Source organism: Triticum aestivum, chromosome 7D (assembly GCF_018294505.1).
Source record: "Triticum aestivum cultivar Chinese Spring chromosome 7D, IWGSC CS RefSeq v2.1, whole genome shotgun sequence".
Taxonomy (NCBI): Eukaryota; Viridiplantae; Streptophyta; class Magnoliopsida; order Poales; family Poaceae; genus Triticum; species Triticum aestivum.
In genome coordinates, this window is record NC_057814.1 from 122,566,920 (window position 1) to 122,588,715 (window position 21,796).

Sequence of the window (21,796 nt, forward strand, 5' to 3'; positions counted from 1 at the left end):
AAACATATTATATGTACATAAATCCCACAGCCCTAAAAAGGACCTCATCATGCATTCATGTTAGGCCGCTGTACCACAATAGCTAGCCCACGAACGAGTATGCGTTGCTGTCATGATGTGTTGTTGTTTATAGATTTTTATTATAAGTTGTTGTTCATGACTATGTAATGCTCAAATTGATGTGTTGCAAATTTGGGTAATTTTACCCGCGGGTACCCATTTACCCTGATGGTTGACGGGTATGGGAAAAAATTGTACCCATCAACGGGTATGGGTACGGATGATGGGTAAGATTTGGGATGACGGATAAGGGTATGGGATGGCTCCACCCGTACCCAAACCCTGCGGGTGCCATCCCTACTTGGAATGCAAGAATCAGGTTTTCATTTCTTGGTGTCGCAGAGAAGTGCTCGAATGACCACATGGCTACATTAGAATCGCCCATCACACACCACGACAGATTGAACTTCGTTTTCAGCTCTTGCATCAAGGACCACATGTGATGTCGGTTCTCCACTCAGGGTTCGCCATACACACAAGTCAGACGTCAAAGGCGGGCATTTGGAGACACACGGATGCAAGCATCAATAAATCTTTCATTAACTTGTTTGACTTCTACATCAACTTGATCACACCATAAAAGAGTTAAACCACCGCTAAGATCATTACTTTAAATGCCAGCAAAACCAGTCAAACCAAACATACTACGTAAACAACAAACTTTATTTGCTTTATGTCTAGTTTCACATAAAAGACTAATTTTTCATTGGTGTTCTGAACAAGGCACACCAATTCATGAACTGATGGTTTGTTGGCCACACCACCGACGGGTCCATCTTATACAACTCATTGTGCTTGATGGGGCGCCACACTTGGCATTGTCAGGTTACTAGCGGTCTCTGGACCTGTTACTTTCGCTTGCATGCTCGTATTCGCTTCCCCACCACCTACCCCTGTCACCACCTCCACTGTCGCCCCCGTTGGAGCTACATCATCAAATGGCACAATTGCCTTTTCCATGTGCGGCTGGTCGACAACCTGGCCGCATGCATTCCTCTTGTCCACTTCACTAGGTTGTACTTTCTCCTTTTTCGATTTCCCCCCAAAAGAACCGATGGTACATGCCTATTGCAAAGCGAAATCTTTTTTGAGTCGTCAAAGAGAGATATTGAACGTAGGGGGGCGAATGGAACCTATGGGTAGGTGCACCCGGGTTTAAAAAAATAGTAATTGCAAAATATGTCGAAAATTCAAGATTTTTTTTTACAACAAACTTGCTCAAGCGTTACACTTGCGTATAACTTTTTGGGAAGAAACGACTTTCGGGATATTATTGGCGGAAAAAAATCGGCACTGCATTAGAGTTATATTTCACTATATATTTTCCTAGAAAACTGTTTTTTTTCGCTCAGATTTTTTACTTGAGTTTTTCTTTGTCGAAATTTTTATATGAGTACGCCAGTAGATCAAGCTTGTTCGTAAAATAGTTTCGAAGATTGTTGACTTTTTTCTGAATTGCTAAAAAATTCCGGAAACATTTTTATCAGGTTCATCTCCAACCAGGTGTATCAGGGGTATTTTCCGATATTGGACGGGCAATAGTTGTATTTTCCTGCATTCGTGGATGGTAACAAGAGCCAGTCAGTAGGCCCACTTGTCATCGGTGGATGGCAACATAGTTCAGGTACGTGGTAGGTAGGTGAGGAACGCCACTCCGCCCCTCACGTGAGGAACGCCACTCCGCCCCTCACCAACCTTCCTTCGTTCTGCAAATCCTTGATATCGTACCTGGGCGCGCCATTCGACCGGACGAAGAATATTCTTCTGTTCTGCAAGCAAGCGTGAGTTCCCGGATCACGATCCGATATTTTTTTTCGTTCCTTGCTAGATTTCATCCATGCCGCCAGCCGCCCTCTCCCAGATTCTCTGTCCGCCATGGCCCTTGGCTAGTGGCACGCGGACCCACCATACGAGCAGGGCAGGGCGGCCGCCGTGGAACCCCTGCTCTGGCCTGTACTGCCGCCGTCGGAGGTGGTGCGCCGCGCCGTCCCCCCGACACGGCCGCGGCCCGCAGTGAGCAGGGCGAGGCGAGCGGCCGCGCGCGCGGCTCAGCGTGAGGAGGGCGCGGACATCGGCCCCGGTGGCAGGCACTCAGCAAGCCGGTCTCGGCAGAGAAGATATCATAGACCAGGCCGTAATGCTGTTGCCTGCCATGCATACGAATTTCTCCGTGCTCTGCCTCCATTTGCATGAAGCTTAATTTTAGTCCCGCGTCGGTGTTCGCCACTTCTTGCACCGTGGGGCACATGCCCACGAGCTGTTTGATGCTTTGCGTCAACGAGTTCGAGCAGGGCTAGGGGCTGGGGCTTTTCCCTTGTGCCAGTCGCGCTGCAGTAAATGTTGTCTTCTCTTGAAGCTGGCTGGAGTAACATGATCTTGGTGGTCGTGTTTTTGGCCTAATGATGTTTCCTTTTGATTTGCAGGCAGGGCAGGTGTGTATGGTATGGCCAGTCCAATCAGTGTACGCACCAGCGCACGGCATGCTCTGTCTGTTTCTCCATTATCTTCAGTTCGATCACCACAGACTTCACAGTTAGCGATAAGAGCTGCAAACCCACTCTTCCCTTGTGCCAAACTCTCTCAAGCTCGTGCCGTGGTAGCAGCAGCAATGGACGTTTCCAAGCATCCTTCCTCTTCTTGTTTAGCCAACCGCCAGCCTTCCAAAGGTTAGTAGTATTTACTGAGAATTCCTTTAATTGGTTAAGCGATGTGCATCTCCAAGAAGCATAGAGGTTAGCTCATGTAATGATTTTTTTGCTTATGTCCAGAGGTTCTCAAGACATGGCGCAATGCCGATGCGGTCTGCTTCGATGTGGATAGCACTGTATGCTTGGATGAGGGTATAGATGAGCTTGCTGATTTCTGTGGGGCTGGGCAGGCAGTTGCTGAGTGGACGACGAAGTAAATGTCACGTTTTCCGCAGTATGTTAGTGCTTAGCATATACTACCTCCAATCATAATAAGTGTCGCAGTTTCCGATCATATACCACCCCAGTTCAAAACTGGACACTTATTTTGGATCGGAGGGAGTAATATCTTTGGAAGAACTAACCTTGGTCTAATGTTCTCAGGGCAATGACAGGGACCATTCCATTTGAAGATGCTCTTGCTGCCCGGATTTCGTTAATCAAGCCATCTCTGTCCCAAGTTCAGGACTGTTTGGAGAAGAGGCCACCCAGGTAACCTTATTCAAGTCTGAACTTCAAGTTGATTCAAGAAGTTAATCACTATTTAGCTGCCGTATTTGCTTCCTAGATGGATCTTTTGAGATTCCACAGCTTTGTTATTCTTAATTTGGAATGATAAGATATGTGCCACTGAACATAACAGAACGATCTTAGGAATTCCTAGCTGGCTTCACTCGGCTTCTCTGTTTACGCCAATATGAAAATTATTAGCTACACTATATGCAAAATTGGTTTGGTACCACAAGAAAAACAACATTTCAGGATAATACCACCATATAGTCTTAAGTTCTTTTTAATACCACTAAATGAGATACAAAATACTACCTGCTTATACCACTTGAGTCTCCACCGTTAGGCCGTTACGTGCCCTGCAACCACAACATAATTCTTCCGACTTATTTACCGCGTGTCCGTGTCTTAATAAGAGATTTCCTAATATCTCTGACTACAGAATAATGCTAAGATGGTATTCGTTAGTCATTTATTCAGCACTAAAGCAGATGTAATTTTTCGTGTTAGATACCCACATTGTTCATTTTCTTGGTTCATCCACGTGTTTATCAAAAGCAATATGTTTGTATCTGCAGGATTTCTCCTGGAATCACTGATTTGATTAAAACGTTAATAGCTAATAATACTGAAGTGTTCCTTGTGTCAGGAGGTTTCCGACAAATGATCGAGGTATATCTTCACTAATTGGCTGCACTATTGGTACTTTTGGAATATCAGAACATGCTCAAATTTGCCTGTCCTTCAAAAATCTTCAAACTTTGATAATTGTTATATTTGGATGTCACAGTCACACCAAGCTTTACTTTTAACATATCTATAGTTTGAATACAGACATTAGTGCTAAAATTCCCATCTATATTATTTGTTGGAACATTAAACAAGGATATATTTCTTCTCCCGATCTAAAAAATATAATTCCTTTTTTTCTTTTATTGAGAAAATTGTAAATATAATTTTGCGACTGAATTTTCACATGCATGCATAAAGCAGCCCTTAGTTTTCTATTTGTCTTGTTTCCAGCCTGTGGCATTTGAGCTTGGCATTCCTACTGAAAACATCATAGCGAACAGACTGCTATTTGGTACATCCGGAGAGTATGCTGGATTTGATACCACAGAACCCACTTCTCGAAGTGGGGGTAAAGCAGTAGCAGTGCAACAAATAAGACAGGTTTAGTGTAACTGTAACTTCCGATGTTGCATTCATGTTCTTAATTTCTAGCCCCGTAAGTGACCTTGTTCCATGTGTTCAGGATCGCGGTTACAAGACGCTGGTTATGATTGGAGATGGTGCAACTGATCTTGAGGTACATCTCTGGATAATTCCTTTGAAAATAAATATGTTTCTTTGGGTAAACAGCACATATTGACACGATTCATTTATCTGATGGGCCAGTTGATGTAGCTTGATTTGTTTATTTGCAACTCCTTTCTCGCTGTTTGTGTTTTTCAATCTCACATTAGTTTGCTGCATGTTGTTCTCTTCTTTATGTGACTAGAGATGTAAATAACAGGAGAGCGAATTTCTTCAATAAAATGAGGTGGCAAGAAGGGCTATAAGTGCAGACTGCACTAGCTCATCCTTTTACAGATCCTAAATCCTGTGAGACAATGACATCACTTAGTACTACCTCTGTCTCAAAATGTAAGACGTTTACTCGTTTAGCCTACAGAAATGTCTTATATTTTGAGACGGAGGTAGTACTTAGGAGTACGGGGGTGCGGGGGACAAAACTACTGTGACTTCCTAACGACATGTTAAATATTGATACAAGGCATTTAATTAACATCAAAGACCAACATATGATCTTTTTATGAATGATGTGTACGCAGCTATTTAACCGATACTTAGTGTTATTAATTTTAGTGCGATGAAGGAGCTACCTCTATGAGGAATGGACAAAATGTGTGTAGCTTAATTTATATACATGTGTCCTTGCAGGCTCGGCAACCTGGTGGAGCAGACTTGTTCATCTGTTACGCAGGTGTCCAGATGAGAGAAGCAGTTGCAGCCAAAGCTGACTGGACTGTCTTTGAATTTCAAGAGCTAATTTCTGAATTGCCGCAGTTCAATACCTCACAGTAATTCTGAATCTTTCACTGTTCACACCGTGAAAGATATGTATGTGCTCAAGCTTGTGTTTAGCTACATTACTTAATTGTAGGTATTTCACATTTCCATCATGCCTTTCATGAGATGGTGCTGGAGCTGAAGCTCAAATTCAATATTGATATTGCAACTATTTAAACCTGGTTTATGTACCTGTAGCACCGTCGTCAACTTATTTTTTTTTTTTTTTGCAAATCCACCGTCGACAACCTGGATTTCTAAAATTTATGCACTCAGAAATATATGAGCAAAACCTGAAATTGATGTTCTGCTGATTTGATCTGAAACTTTTCTCAAACATTACTTATTGTGTGTGGAACTCTATGTTGTGCCTGATAGTTATTTCTAAAAGTGGTCTCTAAAGTTAGGCTCAAATCTTTAATATGGAGATGTGTTAAAGAACTCAGTGTCGGATGGACTCATTTTGAGACACTGAGATGTGCCATCTATTTGTCTCTGGTACAGTGTACATTTTTTTTTTGAAAGGAACACAAAATGCATTCCATTAACTTACACGAACTGGACATACGTCAGCAACAATTTCTTTGCGTTGATATATTACAGACTCTAGGACAAACCTCTATTTTACAACACTCGAACGAGTACCGAATAACAGATTTCATGTCCTTAAATAAGACACCTAGGACTGAGTTATCATATGCCTCGCTGGTCATTGCTTGCTTCAGAACAGTAGGGTCAGTCTCCAGTATGATCTTTTGACAACCCATTCTTGCTGATTCATGAATTGCGTGAAACATCGATTCTGCCTCTGCATGCAAGGGGTCGGCAACAAATGTTAGATTTCCTGCTCCTGCCACCAGAGTTTCCCCTAATTCATTTTTGATGGTAAAACCCCATCCGCCAGAATGAGTTGATTCTCTGAATGCCCCATCTGAGTTAATTTTCAGGAAATCCTTGGGAGAAGGGGACCAGACCTGTATGTTATTTTGCCTCTTCTCTTTCCTCCTTTTCAAGTACTCCCAGTACTCTGTAAAAAGGAGTTGGTGAGAGAATAAAATTTCATTTAGGCTCCTAATTTTCTGTCCTTGGTTGGCTTTATTTCTTTCAAGCCACCAAGTCCATAGTAACACACATATCTTTGTACATGTTTCTTCATTCAGTTGGAGGATCTGTATCATTAGCCATTTAGCGTTGGGCAGTTCACCAAAAGTAGCCGTGTATCTTTCAACCCCGTAGCCCTCCAAAGAGCCTTCACCAATTTGCATTTCAAAAAACAGTGCCCACCGTCTTCATCTAGCCTGTAACACACTGGGCACCTCGTGTCAAGCTCAATTCCCCTTCTCTTTAGTTTCATTCTGAGTGGAAGGCTGTTATCTGCGAAACGCCATAAGAAGTGTTTGAGTTTACCTGGTAATGGTAAATTCCATAGTTTCTTCCATGGTAGCTTAATATTCCCTTCAGGAGTGCGTGTTGTAGATGTTGATGCCTCATCTGCTTCCCTTCCCTGAGTGTTCAGAACCACTTGGTATGCTGATTTTACAGAGAAGTTTCCCTTTTTATCAAAATGTATATGATATATTATAGACTTGAGATCGTCGCATGTTATGAGATCGCTTGTACATAGCGAGAGTCAACGGTTCGGTCCAGCCACGGAAGACTTGCTCCACCTATTCATCGCCTAACCCCTCAAAAGAAAAAAGGCAGCGCCTTGGCATCACTCCTAGGGGTGTGCGCCTTTACTGTTAAGGCTATGTTTGACGCGAGGTCTATTTATCGTGCGTACTTTTTTAAGGGACAGTCCACAAGCATATGCTCATACATCCGCACGACATATAATCTTGAGATTGACGAAGTTGCCATAAACACCTTCATAGTCGATGTGAACTTTTTTTTTGTTCGAAATATCCCATAGTGGCAATAATATTTGTATTACATTATATTTTTATATTCATAATTATAGAGTTTATATTATATGTTATAACTGCTATGATCCTGAAATATGCGATTCAGTGAAAAACTCATATGCACATGCGGAATGATAAACGGTAAAATAAGAGGTTTCTAGTCTTGCCTCTAGGCCTAGCTCAAGTGTTGTTGGTGATCATGTTTTCCGCATCTTAGGATATCGGTAAGTGTAACAATAGTCCTAAAACAACATTGAGATTATGACGTTGGAAGAACGATCATATTGAATCGACTCAATCTTGTTTGTTATGAATTGAGTTAATATCGTCTGTAATCTATTGTAATAACACAGAGTGTTGACATGTGAATTTGATTCTTAGACCATGAGAGTATCGTAGTCACTTCTTACCGTATGGTGGGCTTTGGGTGCTCAAACATCACATGTAACACGGTGATTATAACGACAACAACAGATTCATCGAAAAGTTTGACAAGGGACTAGATAGCTCGAGAGTGGGATTTGCTGCTCCCACGATGGAGAGATATTCTTAGGGCCCTCTCGGTGTGATGGCATCAATCATCATCTGGCCAGACACACGTGACTTCGTCATGGGGGTGCCGGAACAAAATAACGAGAAAGAAAAACAAAACCGGTAACGAGGATTTCGGTATAGTGAGCATAGTGATGACTCAGGAGGATACCGATGCATCCCGGGTTTTGTGAAGTATCGCGAAGCAATGGGAAAATCACATGATAACATAAGGTTCACTCGAATATCATTCGTGCACTCATAGGGACCGATACGGACGTCCATGGTCCCGCTGTCGGTCATTGAACGTACAGTTTAGTTCATGTCTATGAGTTACAGGGTCACAAGCTTAAGGCAATCACGATCTGCTAAGTATTAGTAGGACGCGAGTCATGAGAATATATTCGTGAAATTATTTCATGAATATTCGTAATAGTTCTAAGAGGATCCGGAAGCGTTTCGGGGTCACCGGTAGCGTTTCGGAGAGTATCTGGTAATATCGGGTATTACTGATAAATTATATATAGGTGAAAAATATTTCTGGATATTTTAATATATATATATATATATACGCTATTCGTCACCCTGGGTGAAGAATAGTTATTCTTCACCCCCTCTCTATTTTGACATTAATGCACCGTATTTTTATGTTTCGTAAATTTTATCTTATTTCATACATAAAAAGAGAACGTAAGAAAGTATGTACTCGCCGTAAAAAATATTTTATGTTACGTAAAATTATGAATGTAAAAACATAGTTTAAAACATACATCAAATGTGATTTTTTTGGTCTTATAACTTATATTTTTGTTTTTTTATACCAAATTTTACATATTGAGTCAATATGCATGTAACTATTTATATTCTAAACGTAATTTATTTAGGAAGCGATCGTAAGATTACCTCGGGTGAATAATAACTTATTATGCACCCTGGATGATGAATAGTAACACTATTATATATATATAATGTTCTAGAAGTATTCATAATATTTTATATTTAATTTAAATATCAACTAGCCTTAAAATGCCAAGAGGTGGAAGGAATTATGGGCCACAAGGGCCCATAAGGAAGTGCCCCCCTCCCCCCCTTGCCATATGGGGGAGCCGGATTGGACAAGGGGAGGGAGTCCAATTCACCCTCCTAGGCCGGCGCCCCAAGGGGGAAACTTTCCCCCTTGGTGTTAGGAAACGTAGTAGAAAACAAAAAAAATCGCACCTACGATCACCAAGATCTATATGAAGATGCATATGAGTTGGGATAAACGATCGTTACCAACTCCGAAGTGCAGCGGAAGAAGAAGAGTCGGTGTGGATCGTGCTCGAAGTCCCTCGAACGATGATGACGATCCCGCGAACCATCCTCGAACGATCCCTCGAACAGAAGACTGAAAGCATGGGCTCTCTACTTGGTTGCAAGTGTACGGTCTTCACGATCCGGCATCGCTTTGTCGTCCATAGCTAATCGTCACCGGAGAATTAGAGGAAGGAGATTAGAACCACACTGGGCTTCTAATTATGAGGATTACAGGTGGCTAGGGCTAGCTCTAATTAGTCTAGGACTAACTAGAACTAGATCAACTAGAAGAGGCACCCAAAAACTTGTATTCAAAAGGGTGGAAAACCTCTAGTATATATAGGTTTAGGAGGGAGGAGAGGGCAGCCACCAAGGGAGGAAAGTCCTCACTTGGTGCGCCGGCCTGGGGGGAGTCCAACTCCCACCCCTAGTAGGATTCGCCCCCCTCCCCCCCACCACAAGGAAAGGGGGCACACCTTCACTTGGGCCTTTATGGCCCAAGTCGCCTTCCCCTTCTTAACCTTTTAAGGCCCGTTGAATTTAATTAATATATAAAATACTTTAAACATTTTAGAGCATTATATATATAATTTAACATCCCCGGAAACATTTTCCACCTATATATAATTAATTGGTAATACCCGATATTATCCGATATTCACCGAAACACTTCCGGTGACCCCGAAACGCTTCCGGAACCTCTTGGAACTATTCTGGATATTAATGAAACTATTTCACAAATATATTCTCATCATTCCTGTTAATTAACCTGTCGCACATCTAGCTGCATGACAAATTTCGTCAGACAAGTTGCCTGCCTGCGGAGGGGCGGGCGCGGACGCCGTGGTAGGCGGAGCTGCTCCGGGCGCGCGGCGGCATGTCGGCGGTAGGGAAGAAGGCGCGTGGACGTGGGGGAGAAGGGCGCGGCGACGGCGGCGGGGCGCTAGAGGCGAGGAAGAAGGGCGCGGCGGTGACAGGGGGCGCTGGAGGCGAGGAAGAAGGGCGCGGCGGCGGTAGGGGGGCGCTGGAGGCGAGGAAGAAGGGCGCGGCAGGGAAGAGGGAGACGATGGAGTGGCGGTTGGCGGGCGCTTGCGTGCTGGTTTTTATAGAGCCCGCTGGACGCCGCGCGCCAAAACTGTCGGATGCGTTGCCGCTTTTTCGCGCGCGCGCAAGACTTTCACGCGTCTGCTGGAGCGCGCCAACCAGGCTCGCGTGCGCAAAACCGGAATCTTTTCCCGCTCGCGCCAAAACTAGCGCGCCTATTGGAGATGCTCTTTAGATTTTTCCTCCTCCACAAGAAAAGCCCCTTCTCCTTCTGTAGGCGCTGCCGCCGGTCTGCCCCATCTCCGATGGCCTCTGGGCCATGGAGGTGCGGAGGATCTCGGCCCCCCACCAGCAGGAGGGACCCTATTCTCGTTCTTGTTAGATTCAACGTCTTGGTTGGTGCATGGTGACGGCAATGTCCCTTAGTGGGAATAATGTCTCACATGCTCTATTCTTGTTCCGATGATGCATCTAGCATCGTCGGAGGGCATATGGAGGTGTGTCTCCGACAGATCTCGCGGGATTCGGTCGGTGTTGGTTTTCAGTGAATCTATTTGGATCTGGTCTTATTTCGTCTTCTTTGAGTGTTTACAGGTTTGATCCTTCTAATCTACGAGTTTATTCATCGGTGATGGTTTCTTCTTTGGTGCGCTGGTCCTATGGGGCCTTAGCACAACGACTTCCCGACTGTCTACTACAACAAGGTTTTCTCGACTTTAGTGAGGGAGGGGCGATGACGACGGCGCCTTCTGCTCACTCCAGTGCTTGTAGTTGTCTCTAAGTGGTCCACGAACGTGATTGTAATTTTTATTACATTTGTTATTGTTTGTACTGCCATGATTGAAAATGAATAGATTAAAAGTTTCTTGAAAAAAATAGTTAAGTGAACCATGTTCCAAGTTCTCAAAACAAAACAAAAGAGTGAGTTTAAAAACACCAAAAAAAGCGAACCATTTTCCACGAAAGTACCCAAAATTGAGTAGGCGGTAGGCCACCAAAAGCAAAATGGTTCATCCCCTTCCCTTTCACGGCGGAACCTATACAATTACAACGTCCAAACGGAGCCTGTCCAAACGATCGAGAGCGTGCGTTCGGTACTGCGTAACCACATCTGCATGGAAACTTGCGCTGCTTGTTAATAAGTTATACAACTTTTACATTAGTTGGCATTTTTTGGAGCCGTTCGTTTGTCTCGATCTAACGGCGCATACATACGTAGTACTCAAAAGTACGCGGATGAAAGTACTCGAAAGTACTATTAGTCTAGGGGCATTTTAGTCTTAGGAAATATATGACAAGGTGGGGCCCTCTCGTCCAATGCAAAACCGCCGCCCCTCTCCTCCAATGCAAAACCGCCGCCCCTCTCCTCCAATGTAAAGCCGCCGCCGTGCTCCTTCCCCTCTTCCATCACCATTGCAACCGCGGCCATCTCCTAGCCTTCTCCTCCTTCTCGCGGCCGCAACTTTGCTCTTCTCATCTTCCACATCCACCCCCCTCTTCCATCCACGCAAGATCCTCGATGGAGCAGCAGATCGAGCACATCGGCGACGGCGAGAATGCCAACTTCCTGGAGATCGCCGGCGGCGAGAACGCCGACTTCATGGAGATTGCCGGCGGTGACCAAGTCAAGATGGCCAGGTTGACGGAGATTCGTTGTTGGTTTCACAACATATTGCAGATGAACTGGACGGCAATGGCCAGTTTGAAGCAAATGACGAGGAGGGAGAGGGCAAAGCTTCCCCCCCCGCACAACCGATGCACAAGATCGAGATCCTGCTCTGGGCGATGGAGCAGGCCGATTCGTCCAGCCCGTGGACCAGGCGGAGGTGGTGGGCATTCAGATCCAGGGTAGAGCATCCACTGGATCAGGAACCCACGGTGCACGAGGTGCCGTTGCAGATTGTGGAGCCTCCAACCGAGTCGGAGATGACTCCGAAGCGCAAGAGGAGCAGGACAGTGGTCGCGACATAGCTTCCCCGTCGTTCTCCACGCTTCCCTCGCTGCTCTCCTCGTCTGAACGGCGGTCGTAGCTATGTTTAGGGTAAGATTGCTGAATTTCATTCATCATTTCTTGCCACTTGCTTAATTTGATTCTCTGCAATATGTTCTTGCTACCTGTGTACTTGAATCCGTAGCCTCTGGATGGCAGCTTAGTTTGATCGACGAGGCTGGAATGAGTCTAGGCATATAGCATTGCTATGTTTACTTGCTATGTTTTGATGTGCTGGAGTGGTATCCATGATAGGAAATTTTGTCTGTCACCTCAAGAGTTGTGTTCAAATTACGTGATGCAATCTGTGTAAATTGAACTTGCAATATTTTGGCTGCAAGAAGTGCCTCCAGACAAGTTCAGTACACAGTTTAGAGTGATAGACTCTGGGTTGACACTGAAATATTTCAATACTGCAAGTTTAGTAGATAGTTGTAGGCATTGAAATACTTCAGTTACCAGTTCACACTGAAATATTTGTGTAGTGCAATTGCAGTCCACACGGGTACACACTGAAAAATTTCAGTAGTGCAATGCAATTTCAGTACACACGGGTAGACACTGGAATATTTCAGTACTGCAGTTTCAGTACACACACGCAACCCCTGAAATATTTTGGTGTAGCAGTTTCAGTACACGCGCGTAGCCACTGAAATATTTCGATGGTGCTGTTTCAGTACAAGCATGTAGCCTCTGAAATATTTCGGTGGTGCACTTTCAGTACACGCACGTACCAACTGAAATATTTCAGTGGTTCACTTTCAGTACACGCATGTACGAAATGAAATATTTCAATGGTGCTGTTTCAGTACACGCATGTAGCAATTGAAATATTTCAGTGGTGCTGTTTCAGTACACACACACGTAGCCACTGAAATATTTCAGTAATGCACTTTCAGTACAGAGATGTAGACACTGAAATATTTCAATAGTGCCTTGTCGGTGATCTTGCATCCAAATATTTAGGGCTTCCTAATGATTCAGCAAAAAAATAGACATAAGCAGTGAAATAATTTTTGTAGGGATGTTGGCTTACTCATGTTGCCATGCTGTACAACCTTTTGCTTCACTTCCTGTAAGTGCTTCTTGCATGTGCTATGGCCTACATGCTGTTTACTCTCATCACAGCAGTGATTTTGCATCTTGCAAAGGTCTTATTAATTCAACATTGACTTCTATGAACTTTGTATTCAAATTCGTATCCTCCTACAGTTGTTGTGACAGATTTCCTTGGCATCTTCAAATTATCGTACTGTCATTTTTCGAATACCAACTGTATTCAATCTGAAACTTTCAGTTACTTATATGCTACAGGTGGGATCATTGATAGGTTGCTGAAGATGCTGCGCCTCACAATAAAAGTCCCTTGCTCAACCTCAACATCACAAGCTTTTTTGCATTTCTAGTTGTCTCAGTATTTCATGTGATGTATTTGAATACCAGAAGTTGTTATGCATTACAAGTTCAATCTGATAATCGTAGTACCTGCAGTATGTGTGTTATCTATTTTGTATGTGTGGGATCAAAATCTAATACGGTTCTGATTCTTGTTTTCATGGCCTTGATGCTAAGTTAAGTACATGCTGGTCAGAGTGATCGGAGGGAAGGGTGGCACTGGTGGAAATATTTTAGGGTTTTATCGTCGTGATAACCCTAGAAAATTAATAAAAACGTCGAAAATCAATGGAACTAGTCATGGATGCTTCTCATGTTGGTACAAGGGTGAAGAAAGAATATAGGTCCATTTGAAGCAAGTCGAGAAAAACCCGTCCTTCCACACGGACCCTTACCTCCTACCGGACCGGCCGCCGGCGAAGGATCGACAACGTGCGCTTCTCGCGTCACCTCCGAGAAGTATTTTAAGCATTTAGTCGTATTAGAAAATCCATACAAATGCCGACAACCTTACCAAACTAGTCATGCTTCCTTCTCATGTTGATACAAAGAAGTGGAATTTTTTTGGGTCCATTTACATCATGTCCAGCAAGTATTTTAAGAAGTATAAATTCAAAAAAAAATTCAAAAAAATATAAAACCTTGGAAACCTAGCTTTGTTTGTGCAATAGATCATGTGTGCCAAAATTTGGGTGATTTGGAGGTGGTCGAAAAAATCACCGCATTCCGGAGGGACCATTTGGTCTAACTTAAGCCATTTTTTCGACCACCTCCAAATCACCCAATTTTTCTATGACACGGTGACCCACATGTGCCAAACATGTCTATGAAATAAAATTTGGAAAAAAATATTTTACAATGCCCCCTAGAGGTATAGACCGATGTTTTGATCAGTCAGTCTAGAGGGCAGTATAAATTCAAAAAAAAAATCCAAAAAATATAAAACCTTGGAAACCTAGCTTTGTTTGTGCAAGAGATAATGTGTGCCAAATTTTGGGTGATTTGGAGGTGGTCGAAAAAATCACCGCATTCCGTAGGGACCATTTGGTCACTTAAGCCACTTTTTGAACAAAGGTGATTTTTTCCACCACCTCCAAATCACCAAATTTTCTATGACACGGTGACCCACATGTGCCAAACATGTCTATGAAATAAAATTTGGAAAAAATATATTTTACAATGCCCCCTAGAGGTATAGGCCGATGTTATGATCAGTCAATCTAGAGGGCAGTATAAATTCAAAAAAAAATTAAAAAAATAAAACCTTGGAAACCTAGTTTTGTTTGTGCAAGAGATCATGTGTGCCAAATTTTGGGTGATTTGGAGGTGGTCGAAAAAATCACCGCATTCCGGAGGGACCATTTGGTCTACTTAAGCCATTTTTAGAACAAAGGTGATTTTTTCCACCACCTCCAAATCACCCAAATTTTCTTTTACACGGTGACCCACATGTGCCAAACATTTCTATGAAAGAAAACTTGGAATAAATATTTTACAATGCCCCCTAGAGGTATAGACCGATGTTTTGATCATTCAGTCTAGAGGGTAGTATAAATTCAAAACAAATTCAAAAAAATATAAAACCTTGGAAACCTAGCTTTGTTTGTGAAAGAGATCATGTGTGCCAAATTTTGGATGATTTGGAGGTGGTCGAAAAAATCACCGCATTCCAGAGGGACCTAACTTAAGCCATTTTTTGAACAAAGGTGATTTTTTCCACCACCTCCAAATCACCCAAATTTTCTTTTACACATTGACCCACATGTGCCAAACATGTGTATGAAAGAAAATTTGGAAAAAATATATTTTACAATGCCCCCTTGAGGTATAGACCGATGTTATGATCAGTCAGTCTAGAGGGCAGTATAAATTCAAAAAATTCAAAAAAATATAAAACCTTGGAAACCTATCTTTGTTTGTGCAAGAGATCATGTGTGCCAAAATTTGGGTGATTTGGAGGTGGTCGAAAAAATCACCGTATTCTGGAGGGACCATTTGGTCTAACTTAAGCCATTTTTTGAACAAAGGTGATGTTTTCCACCACCTCCAAATCACCCAAATTTTCTTTGACATGGTGACCCACATGTGCCAAACATGTGCATGAAAGAAAAATTGGAAAAAATATATTTTACAATGCCCCCTAGAGGTATAGACCGATGTTTTGATCAGTCAGTCTAGAGGGCAGTATAAATTCAAAAACAATTCAAAAAAATATAAAACCTTGGAAACCTAGCTTTGTTTGTGCAATAGATCATGTGTGCCAAAATTTGGGTGATTTGGAGGTGGTCGAAAAAATCACCGCATTCCGGAGGGACCATTTGGTCTTACTTAATTAAGCGTTGCCTTACTAGAAAATCAATGGAACTAGTCATGGATGCTTCTCATGTTGGTACAAGGGTGTAGAAAGAATATAGGTCCATTTGAAGGAAGTCGAGAAAAACCCGTCCTTCCACACGGACCCTTACCTCCTACCCGAACGGCCGCTGGTGAAGGAGGTGAATTTTTGGCCATGTTAAGAATAATTTTTCCTTGTTGTGGGCATGGCCACTGATACGTCTCCAACGTATCTATAATTTTTGATTGCTCCATGCTATATTATCTTCAGTTTTGGACATTATTGGGATTTGTTATTCACTTTTATATTACTTTTGGGACTAACCTATTAACGGGAGGCCCAACCCAGAATTGCTATTTTTTGCCTATTTCAGAGTTTCGCAGAAAAAAGAATATCAAACGGAGTCCAAACAGAATGAAACCTTCGGGAACGTGATTTTCTCACAGAACATGATCCAGGAGAGTTGGACCCTACGTCAAGCAACCAACAGGGAAGCCACGAGGTAGGGGGCGCACCTACCCCCCTAGGGCGCGCCCTCCACCCTAGTGGGCCCCCTGTTGCTCCACCGACGTGCTCCTTCCTCCTATATATACCTACGTACCCCCAAACGATCAGATACGGAGCCAAAAAACTAATTCCACCGCCGCAACCTTCTGTACCCACGAGATCCCATCTTGGGGCCTGTTCCGGAGCTCCGCCGGAAGGGGCATCGATCACGGAGGGCTTCTACATCAACACCATAGCCCCTCCAATGAAGTGTGAGTAGTTTACCTCAGACCCTCGGGTGCATAGTTATTAGCTAGATGGCTTCTTCTCTCTTTTTGGATCTCAATACAATGTTCTCCCCCTCTCTCGTGGAGATCTATTCGATGTAATCTTCTTTTTGCGGTGTGGTTGTTGAGACAGATGAATTATGGGTTTATGATCAAGTTTATCTATGAACAATATTTGAATCTTCTCTGAATTCTTTTATTTATGATTGGTTATCTTTGCAAGTCTCTTCGAATTATCAGTTTGGTTTGGCCTACTAGATTGATCTTTCTTGCAATGGGAGAAGTGCTTAGCTTTGGGTTCAATCTTGCGGTGTCCTTTCCCAGTGACACGTATTGTATTGTTGCCATCGAGGATAACAAGATGGGTTTTTTATATCATATTGCATGAATTTATCCCTCTACATCATGTCATCTTGCTTAAGGCGTTACTCTGTTCTTATGAACTTAATACTCTAGATGCATGCTGGATAGCGGTCGATGTGTGGAGTAATAGTAGTAGATGCAGGCAGGAGTCGGTCTACTTGTCTCGGACGTGATGCCTATATACATGATCATACCTAGATATTCTCATAACTATGCTCAATTCTGTCAATTGCTCAACAGTAATTTGTTCACCCACCTTAAAATACTTATGCTCTTGAGAGAAGCCTCTAGTGAAACCTATGGCCCCCGGGTCTATTTTCCTTCATACTAATCTTCAAATACTTAGTTATTTTCCTTTGCTTTTATTTTACTTTGCATCTTTATCATAAAAATACAAAAAAAATATATCTTATCATATCTATCAGATCTCACTCTCGTAAGTGGCCGTGTAGGGATTGACAACCCCTTATCGCGTTGGTTGCGAGGATTTATTTGTTTGTGTAGGTGCGAGGGACTCGCGCGTAGCCTCCTACTGGATTGATACCTTGGTTCTCAAAAACTGAGGGAAATACTTACGCTACTTTGCTGCATCACCCTTTCCTCTTCAAGGGAAAACCAACGCAGTGCTCAAGAGGTAGCAAGAAGGATTTCTGGCGCCGTTGCCAGGGAGGTCTACGCAAAAGTCAACAAACCAAGTACCCATCACAACCCTTATCTCCCGCATTACATTATTTGCCATTTGCCTCTCGTTTTCCTCTCCCCCACTTCACCCTTGCCGTTTTATTCGCCCGCACTTTCCGTTCGTCGCTTTCTTGCTTGCCTTGTCGTCATGGCTAGTCCTTTATCATCTCCGTTGTCTCCCGAGAATGAAGTTCTCAATTTTAAACAAAGGGAGGGAGAAAATCTAAAAGACGCTTGGTATAGAATTGGCAATGCTCAAAATAGATCTACCAGGAAGCAATCTACTTCCGTTCTTCTCCGCAATTTTCATGTAGGCGCTAATCCTTGGTATAGATATATCCTTGACACCATTACCGGAGGGAATTTCTTGGGTAGCCATACCTTTGATTCTTATAATGCTATGATAGATTTGTTTGGCTCGCCACCTCTTTTGGTTAATGGAACTATTTTAACTTTGGAGCATGTAATGCAAAGACTTGAGATTATTGAAAATAAAGTTGCTACCGTAGAGTTAATTGAAAATTTGGATAAAAAGATCCACAATCGAATTACCCAATATGGGTCTAAGGTATGAGTCACTTTGAGAAATATTAAGGAGAAGGAACCCATAGTTAACGAAAGAATAAATCAAGATTCCACTAGAATCGATAAACTTGAGGGTATCATTACTAACTTGGGAACCACTTTCTCTTCCGTAAAGAATACTCCAAGCCCTTCAACTAAAATTTCCAAGCTTATGTATGTTCCTAAAAATAAGGGTGAATCCTCTAGTAAGGAAACTGCGGATCTTAAATCTATAAGTGTTCATCCCAATCTTTTTGCTATCATTAAGGAACCATTTGCTACAAATGATTTTTTCGATCTTGTTCCTAAAAGTTTGATAATTAAGAGAAAGAAAGAAACTCTAAAGGATGATAGATGTCTTATTGAAGAATTGCCTACCAAAGATGGCAATACCTAGATCTATCCTTGCTTTTATGCCTAGCCAAGGGCGTTAAACGATAGCGCTTGTTGGGAGGCAACCCAATTTTATTTTTAGTTTTTTGCTTTTTGCTTCTGTTTAGGAATAAATCTTTGATCTAGCCTCTGGTTAGATGTGTTTTTATGTTTTAATTAGTGTTTGTGCCAAGTTAAACCTATAGGATCTTCTTGGATGATAGTTATTTGATCTTGCAGAAATTTCCAGAAACTTTCTGTTCACGAAAATAATTGTTAAAAATCACCAGAACGTGATAAAATATTGATTCCAACTGCTTCTGATCAATAAGAAAATTTCCTAGGTCTTCCTATTTTGGCTGATTTTTTGGAGTTCCAGAAGTTTGCGTTAGTTACAGATTACTACAGACTGTTCTGGTTTTGACAGATTCTGTTTTTCGTGTGTTGTTTGCTTATTTTGATGAATCTATGGCTAGTAAAATAGTTTATAAACCATAGAGAAGTTGGAATACAGTAGGTTTAAGACCAATATAAATAAAGAATGACTTCATTACAGTATCTTGAAGTGATATTTTGTTTTCTTTCGCTAACGGAGCTCACGAGATTTTCTGCTAAGTTTTGTGTTGTGAAGTTTTCAAGTTTTGGGTGAAAGATTTGATGGATTATGGAACAAGGAGTGGCAAGAGCCTAAGCTTGGGGATTCCCATGGCACCCCCAAGATAATCTAAGGACACCAAAAAGCCAAAGCTTGGGGATGCCCCGGAAGGCATCCCCTCTTTCGCCTACTTCCATCGGTAACTTTACTTGGGGCTATATTTTTATTCACCACATGATATGTGTTTTGCTTGGAGCGTCTTGTATGATTTGAGTCTTTTCTTTTTAGTTTACCACAATCATCCTTGCTGTACACACCTTTTGAGAGAGTTACACATGATTCGGAAATTATTAAAATAGTCTATGTGTTTCACTTATATCTTTTGAGCTATATAGTCTTGCTCTAGTACTTCACTTATATCTTTTAGAGCACGGTGGTGGATTTGTTTTATAGAAACTATTGATCTCACATGCTTCACTTAGATTATTTTGAGAGTCTTAAATAGCATGTTAATTTGCTTAAATAATATTAATATGCTAGGCATACAAGATTAGTAGAAAGAAAAATTCTTATGAGTGTGTTGAATACTATGAAGTTTGATGCTTGATAGTTGTTTTGAGATATGAAGATGGTGATATTAGAGTCATGCTAGTTGAGTAGTTGTGGATTTGAGGAATACTTGTGTTAAAGCTTGTGATTCCCGTAGCATGCACGTATGGTGAACCGTTATGTGATGAAGTCGGAGCATAATTTATTTCTTGATTATCTTCCTTATGAGTGGCGGTCGGGGACGAGCGATGGTATTTTCCTACCAATCTATCCCCCTAGGAGCATGCGCATAATACTTTGCTTTGATAACTTGTAGATTTTTGCAATAAGTATATGAGTTCTTTATGACTAATGTTGAGTCCATGGATTATACGCACCCTTCTTCCTTTCACCATTGCTAGGCTCTCTAATACCGCACACTTTTCGCCGGTATCATACACCCACCATATACCTTCCTCAAAACAGCCACCATACCTACCTATCATGGCATTTCCATAGCCATTCCGAGATATATTGCCATGCAACTTTCCACCATTCCATTTAACATGACATACTCCATCATTGTCATATTGCTTTGCATGATCATGTAGTTGACATTGTACTTGTGGCAAAGCCACTGTTCATAATTCTTTCATACATGTCACTCTTGATTCATTGCATATCCCGGTACACCGCCGGAGGCATATATATAGAGTCCTATTTTGTTCTAAGTATTGAGTTGTAATTCATGAGTTGTAAGTAAATAAAAGTGTGATGATCATCATTATTAGAGCATTGTACCAAGTGAGGAAAGGATGATGGAGACTATGATTCCCCCACAAGTCGAGATGAGACTCTGGACTAAAGAAAAGAGGCCATAAAAAAAGAGAAAAGGCCCAAGTAAAATAATGAGAGAAAAAGAGAGAAGGGACAATGTTACTATCCTTTTACCACACTTGTGCTTCAAAGTAGCACCATGATCTTCATGATAGAGAGTCTCCTATGATATCACTTTCATATACTAGTGGGAATTTTTCATTATAGAACTTGCCTTGTATATTCCAATGATGGGCTTCCTCAAAATGCCCTAGGTCTTCGCGAGCAAGCGAGTTGGATGCACACCCACTTAGTTTCTTTTGTTGAGCTTTCATACATTTATAGCTCTAGTGCATCCGTTGCATGGCAATCCCTACTCACTCACATTGATATCTATTGATGGGCATCTCCATAGCCCGTTGATACGCCTAGTTGATGTGAGACTATCTTCCCCTTTTTGTCTTCTCCACAACCACCATTCTATTCCACATATAGTGCTATGTCCATGGCTCACGCTCATGTATTGCGTGAAGATTGAAAAAGTTTGAGAATGTCAAAAGGATGAAACAATTGCTTGACTTGTCATCGGGGTTGTGCATGATTTAAATACTTTGTGTGGTGAAGATAGAGCATAGCCAGACTATATGATTTTGTAGGGATAACTTTCTTTGGCCATGTTATTTTGAGAGGACACAATTGCTTAGTTAGTATGCTTGAAGTATTATTATTTTTATGTCAATATTAAAATTTTGTCTTGAATCTTATGGATCTGAATATTCATACCACAATTAAGAAGAATTACATTGAAATTATGCCAAGTAGCACTCCGCATAAAAAATTCTGTTTTTATCATTTACCTACTCGAGGATGAGCAGGAATTAAGCTTGGGGATGCTTGATACGTCTCCAACGTATCTATAATTTTTGATTTCTCCATGCTATATTATCTTCTGTTTTGGACATTATTGGGCTTTATTATTCACTTTTATATTACTTTTGGGACTAACCTATTAACCGGAGGCCCAGCCCAGAATTGCTGTTTTTTGCCTATTTCAGAGTTTCGCAGAAAAAGAATATCAAACGGAGTCCAAACGGAATGAAACCTTCGGGAACGTGATTTTCTCACCGAACATGATCCAGGAGACTTGGACCCTACGTCAAGCAACCAACAGGGAAGCCACGAGGTAGGGGGCGCGCCTACCCCCCTAGGGCGCGCCCTCCACCCTCGTAGCCCCCTGTTGCTCCACCGACGTACTCCTTCCTCCTATATATACCTACGT

The 21,796-nt window shown here is 42.1% G+C and overlaps 1 protein-coding gene across 2 annotated transcripts; it reads left to right on the forward strand.

Annotated features, from left to right (window-relative positions):
* Positions 1 to 1,686: 1,686 nt before the first annotated feature.
* LOC123168806 (phosphoserine phosphatase, chloroplastic) lies at positions 1,687 to 5,527 on the forward strand. Of its 2 annotated transcripts, none has more exons than XM_044586671.1 (8): positions 1,687 to 1,841; positions 2,484 to 2,726; positions 2,829 to 2,961; positions 3,132 to 3,239; positions 3,836 to 3,929; positions 4,281 to 4,430; positions 4,513 to 4,566; positions 5,202 to 5,527. In XM_044586671.1, exons 2-8 carry the CDS (start codon positions 2,504 to 2,506, stop codon positions 5,343 to 5,345), a joined length of 906 nt encoding a protein of 301 aa, XP_044442606.1. In that variant the 5' UTR covers positions 1,687 to 1,841; positions 2,484 to 2,503; the 3' UTR covers positions 5,346 to 5,527. The 2 variants fall into 2 exon arrangements, with proteins under 2 accessions (XP_044442606.1, XP_044442608.1); XM_044586673.1 differs by lacking the exon at positions 1,687 to 1,841 and adding an exon at positions 1,902 to 2,194.
* The last annotated feature ends 16,269 nt before the right edge of the window (positions 5,528 to 21,796 follow it).

Coding starts and splice junctions, on each gene's coding strand:
- LOC123168806 (XM_044586671.1), top strand. CDS start 2,504: ATGGCCAGTCCAATCAGTGTACGCACCAGCGCACGGCATGCTCTGTCT. Junction 3,930..4,280: donor GTTTCCGACAAATGATCGAG/GTATATCTTCAC, acceptor TCTTGTTTCCAG/CCTGTGGCATTTGAGCTTGG. Junction 4,431..4,512: donor CAGTGCAACAAATAAGACAG/GTTTAGTGTAAC, acceptor CCATGTGTTCAG/GATCGCGGTTACAAGACGCT.